Source organism: Phyllobates terribilis, unplaced genomic scaffold (genome assembly GCF_046119375.1).
Source record: "Phyllobates terribilis strain yellow unplaced genomic scaffold, ASM4611937v1 Scaffold_11__3_contigs__length_659146591, whole genome shotgun sequence".
Lineage (NCBI taxonomy): Eukaryota > Metazoa > Chordata > Amphibia > Anura > Dendrobatidae > Phyllobates > Phyllobates terribilis.
In genome coordinates, this window is record NW_027362771.1 from 656,000,142 (window position 1) to 656,014,282 (window position 14,141).

Sequence of the window (14,141 nt, forward strand, 5' to 3'; positions counted from 1 at the left end):
TGCATATATATATATATATATATATATATATACAGTATATAGATAGAGCGTGTATACACAGTATATATATTGTGTCCGCACACACTCAGTGCCGCCGGCCTTGGTCTCACCACAGGAGCTGCCACTTTGGTACCTGCTCCAATAATGGGGTCCTCTCTTTCCGCTGCGCCCTTCTCTTCCCACCTGGGGGCGTCTCTTTCATGCTTCTTCCTTCCTGGGGAAGTTGGTGTCTCTTCCTCCCTGACAGCAGCCATCTCACTCTTGGGTTTCGCTCTTCTCTCCTTGTCTGTTAGTTTTCTCCTTCTTTCGCCATGACGGTCATCTTGGACTTCCAGGAATGTCTCACAGATTCTCCCCATACAAGGTAAGGCGAGCGTCTGAGACGCCACGTCCATGTAAAGCATCGCTGAGGCGCAGAGTGATGAGGAGGTACAAGGCTCTTGGTGCCTCCATCCTCCCAGCCTTGCTATCGCTGCTCGTGGCTGTGCGGTACTTGTAGTGCTTCAGGCTGCCCATTCTTAATTTCTTCTTGCTGATGAGGGACTTAGGCTTTTGGCTTGGGGCTGGCATGTGAGGGGTTAATGTGTGGCTCCGTGTATAAGGTGCGCTCACCCCGGATACCCCGCCCGGTGTCACCGGCCTGATTCAGGAAATGAGAAGAGGAAACCACGGATGTCACAAAGCAGCCGCTTACCCGCATTCTGTCTTAGACAGTGAAAAAGTATTCACGCCGCCTGACAATAATATGGTGGAAGCCAAAAGCAAAATTATCAACCCCAATCCCCTATAAATGTAACTGCCCCCTCCAGAATGACACATATCTCTCACCAGATTTCACAGTACAAGCTGCATACATTTCTATATAGATCTCTTTGGACCTGATGAGGCTGCTGTACTCACTGTGATACTCTATGTCAGAATGATAACGTTATCCTGATATAAATTAACTCCTCTCATCAATCTCTGCACACCCAACTGAGCTGACTGCTCCTCAGTGTCTCTCCTCCCTGCTGATGATTCTCTGCCCACCCAACTGGGCTGACTGCTCCTCCATGTCCCTCCTCCCTGCTGATGATTCTCTGCCCACCCAACTGGACTGACTGCTCCTCCGTGTCCCTCCTCCCTGCTGATGATTCTCTGCCCACCCAACTTGCTGACTGCTCCACAGTGTCCCTCCTCCCTGCTGATGATTCTCTGCCCACCCACCTGGGCTGACTGTTCCTCCATGTCCCTCCTCCCTGCTGATGATTCTCTGCCCACCCACCTGGGCTGACAGCTCCTCCGTGTCCCTCCTCCCTGCTGATGATTCTCTGCCCACCCAACTGGGCTGACTGCTCCTCCATGTCCCTCCTCCCTGCTAATGATTCTCTGCCCACCCACCTGACTAACAAAGTTGCACTCTGTAACGCTATAGCATGTAAACATGAAATATATGAAATTGGAATTGCATTACTGCTCTAGATAATAAGAAATAATAGAGACATGCATGCAGGAGGCGCATGTGGTTCGTGAACCCCTGTGCCACGGTACCGGGCTTATCTACCTGGTGTTCACTGGAGTTTCTGATGGCTTGAGCTGCAGGTAGCTGCTAGGTACCACTCCTAGGCAGATCGCGGTACTGCAGCTGCTGACCCTGGGGGTCAAGTTTGCAGAACCGGATAAGACTCGGGCTCCGTTCACACTACTAGGTTCAGGATCCACAGGTAGAACTGTTACTAGCATGGAGACTCAGACAGGGCTGATTCGGGGACTGTTTTTTAGCAGTCAGGATATACAGAGTACACGTATAGGCACTAGTGATGAGCGAGCATGCTCGCTACTGCTCGGTGCTCGCCCCAGCATCTCACTGCTCGAGATGCTCGGCGAGTATTTCCGGGGTTTCTCGGCGGGAGCTCGGGTCTTCTCCCAGCATGTTTGGCGCTCTTTACAGAGCCAATGAACATGCAGGGATTGCCTGCCACACATTGTAATGCCGCAGCCATCTTGGTTGTGGCATTACAGTGATTGGCTGACCGCACAGCGTCAACAGGTCTATATCAGACCTAGCGCCGCTATGCTCATCACAGTCACTCCAGAATCAGGCAGTGTAGGGAGAGGTGCTGCTGTGTTGTGGTACTCGGCAGCTGGGCCCTCAGATGCTTGGGTGTCCGGTATATGCTTCTGGGGTGAGCTTGTAAAGCTCCTCTGCCCCCTAAGTTACTTTCTTCCACTTGCCTTCGGCCCCGCTCGGGCCCTCACTAGGCTACATACACTGCAGCCGGGACGCTGCTCTTCTTCGCTGCTCTCAGAGTGTCGGCACACTCCTAGCTCTCTATCCTGAGCTCTGTGAGTTCTAGCCTGGACTCACTCTACAGACTATGCTGAACTCTTTCTGCAGAAACTGCTAGGCTCTGGCTCGACTGCACTGACTCCTTCTGTGTCTGAGCAGGAACTGCTGAATCACTCAGCTGCCTAGCTCCACCTTCCCTATTTATATCCCTATCGGGCTCCCTCTGGTGGTCTGAGGTGGAAGGTGGAGGTGTGTGTATGCTGTGGGGGCCTCTTGTGGAGAAATCCGGTAATGCACCCCTCTAGGATCTGTGGTACCAAGCGCAGCTGGGCGCCACATTCCCCCCTAGCAAAGCTCAGCACTCCCGGGCTGAAGTACATTTTATAAAACAATAAACATTAACAATCTTCCCTTTATGGGAGGCACTTTGACTTGAACGCTGCATAGCAAAAACATTATAAACATATAAAACATTTTCAGCAGTTCAATAATGGTGCTCCTTCCAGGAAAGCACGTGTCCATGATAGGCTGGCCCAGCCGGGTCATCAGCCGTAGATGGCGGGGGTTTGCTCTCCTCCCCCACCTTGTGGACAGTCAGGGCCATGGGTATGACAGGGGTTACAGGTCCTGCTGACGGGGCGGCCGCCTCGGCCTGCCCGGCGTCGGGCGCGGGTTGAACATCAGGGCCGTTAACCGGTATTCCGGCGTTGTGCTGTTCCTCGGACATCCTGGCGCCCCCCTAGCGAACCGTGGCCTACCTTCTTTTCTTCTGGTAGGCCGCAGCTCCGCAGGTGACGGTCGTCTTCAGGACCTTGCGTCGCTTGCGTCCAACATCAGAGCGTTCAGCGACGCTCCTTCCAGGACCTGGCGCTTCCTGGTTTGACGTCAAGGCGTGGGGCGTGTCTGGGGTTTTGCGCGCTTTGGCAGGTACGCCCCTCAGTTTCCTGCGGTTACGCCTTTCTTCTCGCTCGGCGGCCCAACAATGGCGGCAATCTTCACCACTGTTTAACGTACACAGTTTTTAATTAAAGGCACACAGTACCCGGTGGCAACGGACATAACACTCCGTCGTTGCAGCGGGCACGCGATCGTGTTCGGGGATACCCAGAAGTTGTCGCGCCCCCGGAGCCGTGGGGTACTCGGCAGCCGGGCCCTCATATGATTGGGGGATATCATGGTGGCTGGCCCGGTCCATGGCTCAGGGTGGACAGCTGAAAAGAGGGGAATGTCTATTGGGATAATAGGTTTGTAAATGTTCATGACGCCACCTGTGGTGTCTGGTGAGGATCACCAGCGCTGTGGCAGTCCACTGAGGCCGGTGTTGTGGCAGCTTAGATGGTATCGCTCCCCACAGGTGGAGCTAGGCCTCAGGGCAGCGTAGATGAAAGGATGCAGGGACAGATGGGACCCAGCAGGGTCAGAGCAAAAACAGGGAGTGACACGATAGTCACTTCAGTACCTTTTACTGATGGAAATTCAGGCACGTCCCGGAACACTGTAGGGTGAGGGGTGCATATCAGGATCCTCCCCAGTGAGCGGGTATAGGGCCTCCTGTTTCTTGCCTTTGTGTTGTAAGTTTCTGACCTGCCTGGAGCTAGGCCTAACTTGGTTTCTGTTCTGCACCTGCTGACTTGGTGATAGGGCCTTCTGTTGGAGATCACTCTCCCTATTCTTTGGGGTCTCCGTGATTCCTGACCCTGGTACGTATCAGCTTTTGGTTGATCCTGGGACATGTAGTTCGCCAGGGGTTCCGGTTGTTTTCTACTGGTCATGAAGATCCACGTAGACTCAGACCCGGTGTCCGGTATATGCTTCTGGGGTGAGCTTGTAAAGCTCCTCTGCCCCCTAAGTTACTTTCTTCCACTTGCCTTCGGCCCCGCTCGGTCCCTCACTAGGCTACATACACTGCAGCCGGGACGCTGCTCTTCTTCGCTGCTCTCAGAGTGTCGGCACACTCCTAGCTCTCTATCCTGAGCTCTGTGAGTTCTAGCCTGGACTCACTCTACAGACTATGCTGAACTCTTTCTGCAGAAACTGTTAGGCTCTGGCTCGACTGCACTGACTCCTTCTGTGTCTGAGCAGGAACTGCTGAATCACTCAGCTGCCTAGCTCCACCTTCCCTATTTATATCCCTATCGGGCTCCCTCTGGTGGTCTGAGGTGGAAGGTGGAGGTGTGTGTATGCTGTGGGGGCCTCTTGTGGAGAAATCCGGTAATGCACCCCTCTAGGATCTGTGGTACCAAGCGCAGCTGGGCGCCACATTCCCCCCTAGCAAAGCTCAGCACTCCCGGGCTGAAGTACATTTTATAAAACAATAAACATTAACAATCTTCCCTTTATGGGAGGCACTTTGACTTGAACGCTGCATAGCAAAAACATTATAAACATATAAAACATTTTCAGCAGTTCAATAATGGTGCTCCTTCCAGGAAAGCACGTGTCCATGATAGGCTGGCCCAGCCGGGTCATCAGCCGTAGATGGCGGGGGTTTGCTCTCCTCCCCCACCTTGTGGACAGTCAGGGCCATGGGTATGACAGGGGTTACAGGTCCTGCTGACGGGGCGGCCGCCTCGGCCTGCCCGGCGTCGGGCGCGGGTTGAACATCAGGGCCGTTAACCGGTATTCCGGCGTTGTGCTGTTCCTCGGACATCCTGGCGCCCCCCTAGCGAACCGTGGCCTACCTTCTTTTCTTCTCGTAGGCCGCAGCTCCGCAGGTGACGGTCGTCTTCAGGACCTTGCGTCGCTTGCGTCCAACATCAGAGCGTTCAGCGACGCTCCTTCCAGGACCTGGCGCTTCCTGGTTTGACGTCAAGGCGTGGGGCGTGTCTGGGGTTTTGCGCGCTTTGGCAGGTACGCCCCTCAGTTTCCTGCGGTTACGCCTTTCTTCTCGCTCGGCGGCCCAACAATGGCGGCAATCTTCACCACTGTTTAACGTACACAGTTTTTAATTAAAGGCACACAGTACCCGGTGGCAACGGACATAACACTCCGTCGTTGCAGCGGGCACGCGATCGTGTTCGGGGATACCCAGAAGTTGTCGCGCCCCCGGAGCCGTGGGGTACTCGGCAGCCGGGCCCTCATATGATTGGGGGATATCATGGTGGCTGGCCCGGTCCATGGCTCAGGGTGGACAGCTGAAAAGAGGGGAATGTCTATTGGGATAATAGGTTTGTAAATGTTCATGACGCCACCTGTGGTGTCTGGTGAGGATCACCAGCGCTGTGGCAGTCCACTGAGGCCGGTGTTGTGGCAGCTTAGATGGTATCGCTCCCCACAGGTGGAGCTAGGCCTCAGGGCAGCGTAGATGAAAGGATGCAGGGACAGATGGGACCCAGCAGGGTCAGAGCAAAAACAGGGAGTGACACGATAGTCACTTCAGTACCTTTTACTGATGGAAATTCAGGCACGTCCCGGAACACTGTAGGGTGAGGGGTGCATATCAGGATCCTCCCCAGTGAGCGGGTATAGGGCCTCCTGTTTCTTGCCTTTGTGTTGTAAGTTTCTGACCTGCCTGGAGCTAGGCCTAACTTGGTTTCTGTTCTGCACCTGCTGACTTGGTGATAGGGCCTTCTGTTGGAGATCACTCTCCCTATTCTTTGGGGTCTCCGTGATTCCTGACCCTGGTACGTATCAGCTTTTGGTTGATCCTGGGACATGTAGTTCGCCAGGGGTTCCGGTTGTTTTCTACTGGTCATGAAGATCCACGTAGACTCAGACCCGGTGTCCGGTATATGCTTCTGGGGTGAGCTTGTAAAGCTCCTCTGCCCCCTAAGTTACTTTCTTCCACTTGCCTTCGGCCCCGCTCGGGCCCTCACTAGGCTACATACACTGCAGCCGGGACGCTGCTCTTCTTCGCTGCTCTCAGAGTGTCGGCACACTCCTAGCTCTCTATCCTGAGCTCTGCGAGTTCTAGCCTGGACTCACTCTACAGACTATGCTGAACTCTTTCTGCAGAAACTGCTAGGCTCTGGCTCGACTGCACTGACTCCTTCTGTGTCTGAGCAGGAACTGCTGAATCACTCAGCTGCCTAGCTCCACCTTCCCTATTTATATCCCTATCGGGCTCCCTCTGGTGGTCTGAGGTGGAAGGTGGAGGTGTGTGTATGCTGTGGGGGCCTCTTGTGGAGAAATCCGGTAATGCACCCCTCTAGGATCTGTGGTACCAAGCGCAGCTGGGCGCCACAGTGTCAGGGAGAGATTTGCTTCTTCATAGTTAGTGTAGGTATTCCGTATATCCATCTGAACTAATAGTCCTTCTGAGGACTAATCCAGCTGCATATATTCAATGGTGACAGCAGGAGTTAGGCAGGCAGGCAGTGTATGTGACAGATTGCAGTGTATATAGCAAGAGGGTCCATTGAACATCCTGTTAGTATAGGTATTCCACAACAGATGGAGATATACATATATATACATATATATATATATATATATATATATATATATATATATATATATATATATATATATATATATATATATATATACATCTGAACGAACAGTCCTTCTGAGGACTAATCCAGCTGCATATATTACTGCTGATATCAGGAGTTAGGCAGGCAGAGATTGTGAACACTATACAGCAGAATAGGGTCCATTGCACGTTCCGGCTGCTGCCTGTTACAGATAGCCATTGGATTAGATATCAGGGGGGTTTTTTTGCTTTTAATCCTGATTATTTTCTAAGAAAGTAATAGTGTCCAACATATTACTGCTTCACTTGCTTGTTAGCACTGCAGAATCCAGCTGGATCTTTTCCATCATCAGACGTGATCCCAAATTACTGCGGTACAAAGCCAACCATTTGTAGGGACCTTGCGAAATATTATCCTCCATTTATAGTTAGGCAGCAGGGTGTCGGTGAACCTATTATCTAAGGGGTAACATTTCTCCTTGCTGAGCGTAAACATGTTTAAACATGTCAAGGTGAGGAAACTTTTAAAGCCGCAATGCTCCTCTGGGAAATATGCAAATTGTCCCTTCAGAGAGGAAGAGAACCAGAACTCTAGTGCCATCTATTGGAAGTAGCAATCCTGAAAGTCAACAGTGACCCTTTAACGAGCCTTGTCACATGACTTAGGATAAAAGCCAGAACCAGAAACTCAATTTGCAGACACTGTGTTTCGGGGTACTGCCCCTCGTCAGTGCAAAGTGTGAGTTCTGGTTTGGCTGGGTGAGAGGCGTCAGACTGGTATGTAAGGGGTAACATGTCTCTTTGCGGAGAGTGACATGTGAAGCTATTCGCACGTGGTCACTGCCAATAATAGGAAACTACAAGGCAGGTTTTTAAAACAATGGGCGTCCGTCAGACGTATCACATATAACTGCAGTACAAATCCAGCCATTTGTAGGGACCGTGCAAATATTGTCCTCCATTTAAAATGGGCAAGGTGTGTGGCAAGGGACGGGGAACTGGACGTGATGGTGATGGTGCATGCAGAGGCCGAGGCCGTGGGCAAGATGAAATTGTGCCACAACAAACACCCACATCTTCTCGCTCGACCTTCCTGTCCCATTTTCTAGGGGACCTCAGAACACCACCATTGAACCTAGAGCAGTGTCAAAAGGTTGTTGGTTGGATAGCGGATAATGTCTCCAGTCACTTAGCCACCACCACCACCACCCTGTCTTCCACACGGTCAAGTCTCAGTAGCCGTGAGTTTGGACCACATACTCCTCACCCTGATCCTCCTTCCTCCCACCATGCCGAGTGCCCGGAGACAACTGATCCCACACTTGGACACTCTGAAGAGCTGTTCACTTTAACATTTATAGATTCGGGCCTCTTCCCGGCCACCTTCAAGCGAGTCAAGAGGAGAACGCGTGTAGCGATGCCGAAATATTGGAGCAGCCACGGTCACACGAAGGCGACGGTGGAAAAGTGCAATTACTGTTGCAAGAGGTGGATGATGATGAGACACAATTTCCAGAAAGTCAGGAAGAAGACAAGGGGGCGGAAGTGGAAGACAAGGTGGTTGGCGATATAGCCACTGACCCAACCTAGCAGAGGGACATGCAGAGCGCCGACAGCAGCACACAGGGGGAGGGAGGTGTAGCACCAAAACAGGCAAGAAGAAGCAGTGTGGTAGCCGCAGACTCAAGGCGGGAAAGCGTTTCTCGTAACGCCAACACAATGCAAGCTGCCAGTACAACTGTTAGGTCTTCCCGAGTCTGGTTGTTTTTTAAAGACTCTGCGGATAACCCCAAAAAGGCCATTTGCACCACCTGCCAGGCCAGCATCAGCAGGGGTGGAAAAACTACCAGCCTGACCACCACCAGCATGATCAGGCTCATGGCAGCGAAGCACCCAACTAAGTGGGCCGAACCCCAGTGTCCAGATACAGTGTCTGCGGGTGGCACCATTGCTTCTTCCACTGTTGTGCATGCAAGCTAATCCCCTGTCCATGGCGCATGCGAAGATGCCTCCTGCCCTGCACCTGTCATTGCACACTCTGAACTAGCACCATCAGCAAGCACGTCCTTGTCCCAGTGCAGTGTTCAGTTGTCCATACCCCAGTCCTTGGAACGCAAGCGCAAGTATGCAGCCAACGCCCCGCAGGCCACACTACTAAATTCTCACATTTCACGACTGCTTGTGCTCGAAATGTTGCCTTTTAGGCTCGTGGAGACAGAAGCTTTCCGCGACCTGATACGGCGGCCGTCCCTCGGAACTCGGTCCCCAGCCGCCACTATTTCTCCCGGTGTGCCGTCCCCGCATTACACAAGCACGTGTCCCGCAACATTAGCCGTGCCCTCAACAATGCAGTTACTGGGAAAGTCCACCTAACCACGCACACGTGGATAAGCAGGCCTGGACTGGTAATCTACCTGTATATATACACTGCACAGTACCACTCCTCCTGCCCTGTATATATACACTGCACAGTACCACTCCTCCTGTCCTGTATATATACACTGCACAGTACCACTCCTCCTGTCCTGTATATATACACTGCACAGTACCACTCCTCCTGTCCTGTATATATACACTGCACAGTACCACTCCTCCTGTCCTGTATATATACACTGCACAGTACCACTCCTCCTGTCCTGTATATATACACTGCACAGTACCACTCCTCCTGTCCTGTATACACTGCACAGTACCACTCCTCCTGTATATATACACTACACAGTACCACTCCTCCTGTATATATACACTGCACAGTACCACTCCTCCTGTATATATACACTGCACAGTACCACTCCTCCTGCCCTGTATATATACACTGCACAGCACCACTCCTCCTGTCCTGTATATATACACTGCACAGTACCCCTCCTCCTGTCCTGTATATATACACTGCACAGTACCACTCCTCCTGTATATATATACTGCACAGTACCACTCCTCCTGTCCTGTATATATACACTGCACAGTACCCCTCCTCCTGTCCTGTATATATACACTGCACAGCACCACTCCTCCTGTCCTGTATATATACACTGCACAGTACCACTCCTCCTGTCCTGTATATATACACTGCACAGTACCCCTCCTCCTGTCCTGTATATATACACTGCACAGCACCACTCCTCCTGTCCTGTATATATACACTGCACAGTACCACTCCTCCTGTCCTGTATATATACACTGCACAGTACCACTCCTCCTGTATATATATACTGCACAGTACCACTCCTCCTGTCCTGTATATATACACTGCACAGTACCCCTCCTCCTGTCCTGTATATATACACTGCACAGTACCACTCCTCCTGTCCTGTATATATATACTGCACAGTACCACTCCTCCTGTCCTGTATATATACACTGCACAGTACCCCTCCTCCTGTCCTGTATATATACACTGCACAGCACCACTCCTCCTGTCCTGTATATATACACTGCACAGTACCACTCCTCCTGTCCTGTATATATACACTGCACAGTACCACTCCTCCTGTATATATATACTGCACAGTACCACTCCTCCTGTCCTGTATATATACACTGCACAGTACCCCTCCTCCTGTCCTGTATATATACACTGCACAGTACCACTCCTCCTGTCCTGTATATATACACTGCACAGTACCACTCCTCCTGTCCTGTATATATACACTGCACAGTACCACTCCTCCTGTCCTGTATATATACACTGCACAGTACCACTCCTCCTGTCCTGTATATATACACTGCACAGTACCACTCCTCCTGTCCTGTATATATACACTGCACAGTACCACTCCTCCTGTCCTGTATACACTGCACAGTACCACTCCTCCTGTATATATACACTGCACAGTACCACTCCTCCTGTATATATACACTGCACAGTACCACTCCTCCTGTATATATACACTGCACAGTACCACTCCTCCTGCCCTGTATATATACACTGCACAGCACCACTCCTCCTGTCCTGTATATATACACTGCACAGTACCCCTCCTCCTGTCCTGTATATATACACTGCACAGTACCACTCCTCCTGTATATATATACTGCACAGTACCACTCCTCCTGTCCTGTATATATACACTGCACAGTACCACTCCTCCTGTATATATATACTGCACAGTACCACTCCTCCTGTCCTGTATATATACACTGCACAGTACCCCTCCTCCTGTCCTGTATATATACACTGCACAGTACCACTCCTCCTGTCCTGTATATATACACTGCACAGTACCACTCCTCCTGTCCTGTATATATACACTGCACAGTACCACTCCTCCTGTCCTGTATATATACACTGCACAGTACCACTCCTCCTGTCCTGTATATATACACTGCACAGTACCACTCCTCCTGTCCTGTATATATACACTGCACAGTACCACTCCTCCTGTCCTGTATACACTGCACAGTACCACTCCTCCTGTATATATACACTGCACAGTACCACTCCTCCTGTATATATACACTGCACAGTACCACTCCTCCTGTATATATACACTGCACAGTACCACTCCTCCTGCCCTGTATATATACACTGCACAGCACCACTCCTCCTGTCCTGTATATATACACTGCACAGTACCCCTCCTCCTGTCCTGTATATATACACTGCACAGTACCACTCCTCCTGTATATATATACTGCACAGTACCACTCCTCCTGTCCTGTATATATACACTGCACAGTACCCCTCCTCCTGTCCTGTATATATACACTGCACAGCACCACTCCTCCTGTCCTGTATATATACACTGCACAGTACCACTCCTCCTGTCCTCTATATATACACTGCACAGTACCCCTCCTCCTGTCCTGTATATATACACTGCACAGCACCACTCCTCCTGTCCTGTATATATACACTGCACAGTACCACTCCTCCTGTCCTGTATATATACACTGCACAGTACCACTCCTCCTGTATATATATACTGCACAGTACCACTCCTCCTGTCCTGTATATATACACTGCACAGTACCCCTCCTCCTGTCCTGTATATATACACTGCACAGTACCACTCCTCCTGTCCTGTATATATATACTGCACAGTACCACTCCTCCTGTCCTGTATATATACACTGCACAGTACCCCTCCTCCTGTCCTGTATATATACACTGCACAGCACCACTCCTCCTGTCCTGTATATATACACTGCACAGTACCACTCCTCCTGTCCTGTATATATACACTGCACAGTACCACTCCTCCTGTATATATACTGCACAGTACCACTCCTCCTGTCCTGTATATATACACTGCACAGTACCCCTCCTCCTATCCTGTATATATACACTGCACAGTACCACTCCTCCTGTCCTGTATATATACACTGCACAGTACCACTCCTCCTGTCCTGTATATATACACTGCACAGTACCACTCCTCCTGTCCTGTATATATACACTGCACAGTACCACTCCTCCTGTCCTGTATATATACACTGCACAGTACCACTCCTCCTGTCCTGTATATATACACTGCACAGTACCACTCCTCCTGTCCTGTATACACTGCACAGTACCACTCCTCCTGTATATATACACTGCACAGTACCACTCCTCCTGTATATATACACTGCACAGTACCACTCCTCCTGTATATATACACTGCACAGTACCACTCCTCCTGCCCTGTATATATACACTGCACAGCACCACTCCTCCTGTCCTGTATATATACACTGCACAGTACCCCTCCTCCTGTCCTGTATATATACACTGCACAGTACCCCTCCTCCTGTCCTGTATATATACACTGCACAGTACCCCTCCTCCTGTCCTGTATATATACACTGCACAGTACCACTCCTCCTGTCCTGTATATATACACTGCACAGTACCACTCCTCCTGTCCTGTATATATACACTGCACAGCACCACTCCTCCTGTCCTGTATATATACACTGCACAGTACCACTCCTCCTGTATATATACCCTGCACAGTACCACTCCTCCTGTCCTGTATATATACACTACACAGTACCACTCCTCCTGTCCTGTATATATACACTGCACAGTACCACTCCTCCTGTATATATACCCTGCACAGTACCACTCCTCCTGTCCTGTATATATACACTGCACAGTACCACTCCTCCTGTCCTGTATATATACACTGCACAGTACCACTCCTCCTGTATATATACACTGCACAGTACCACTCCTCCTGTCCTGTATATATACACTGTACAGTACCACTCCTCCTGTCCTGTATATATACACTGCACAGTACCACTCCTCCTGTATATATACACTGTACAGTACCACTCTTCCTGTCCTGTATATATACACTGCACAGTACCACTCCTCCTGTCCTGTATATATACACTGCACAGTACCACTCCTCCTGTCCTGTATATATACACTGCACAGCACCACTCCTCCTGTCCTGTATATATACACTGCACAGTACCACTCCTCCTGTCCTGTATATATACACTGCACAGTACCACTCCTCCTGTCCTGTATATATACACTGCACAGTACCACTCCTCCTGTCCTGTATATATACACTGCACAGTACCACTCCTCCTGTCCTGTATATATACACTGCACAGTACCACTCCTCCTGTATATACAGTACATGACAGAACAATAATACATTACAGGACACCGAACATAAGAACAAAACAAGACGACAAAAATAGAAACAAAATAAATCACCGCAGGAATATATATATATATACAAGAAATAACTATTATAAAACCTATAAGACCCCCGGCCCAGCTTCATTCATACTATATACAATCCCACACAACACTCACACCGTCCTATATACACATAAAACACCGTCCTATATACAAGATTATATACAATAAAACACTAAACCTAATATAACGTATATACAACCGGACACTAACACTAACCTACTGGTCCCACTGCCTGACCTTAGTCACCCCCTTACCGCACCTCATTCACACCACAGAAAAACAAAAATAACAATATATACAATAGTGACATGAACAATTTTTTTTTTTTTTTTTTTAATATTTTATATTTTTTTTGTAATTTTTAATATATATACATAAAACACAGACCTACACTAACTATCCCGCCACCCCTGATCCAGCTCTGGCCACAAAGTTCAGGATTACTCCGAGCTAGGATCAGGCCCCAAAGTTTTTCCCCAGGCGGGGCCTGGACCAGGCCAGATCAGTCCTCTTATCACCGCCGATGAAAACCCCCACAAATCCCCCACCCAACCTAACTAAAACCCCCTATTATACATTATATACAATATATACAGAACACAACCTACACACTCACCATCCAAGGCTCAAGTTCGATGCCGGCAAACCTTCTATCCAGGAGACAGAAATACAAAACAAAAATCTAGGGTGAAAAGACATCGGCCCACCACCAGGGTATAGAGGTACTACCGGACTAAGGCACCCTGAAGGAAAAGCCCCTCCAGAGACGGGCCGCCCTCCGGGCACCCAGTCTTTCATACTCCAGAGAACGT

The 14,141-nt window shown here is 49.9% G+C and overlaps 1 protein-coding gene across 1 annotated transcript in view; it reads left to right on the forward strand.

Annotated features, from left to right (window-relative positions):
* The first annotated feature begins 206 nt into the window (after nucleotides 1–206).
* The window catches only part of ACAP1 (ArfGAP with coiled-coil, ankyrin repeat and PH domains 1), a 376,352-nt gene continuing 362,417 nt past the window's right edge, over nucleotides 207–14,141 (forward strand). The window contains exon 1 of the mRNA XM_073654642.1: nucleotides 207–364. Within this exon, the coding sequence (XP_073510743.1) occupies nucleotides 312–364 (53 nt within the window). The 5' untranslated portion in view covers nucleotides 207–311. The remainder of the gene's footprint in view (nucleotides 365–14,141) is intronic.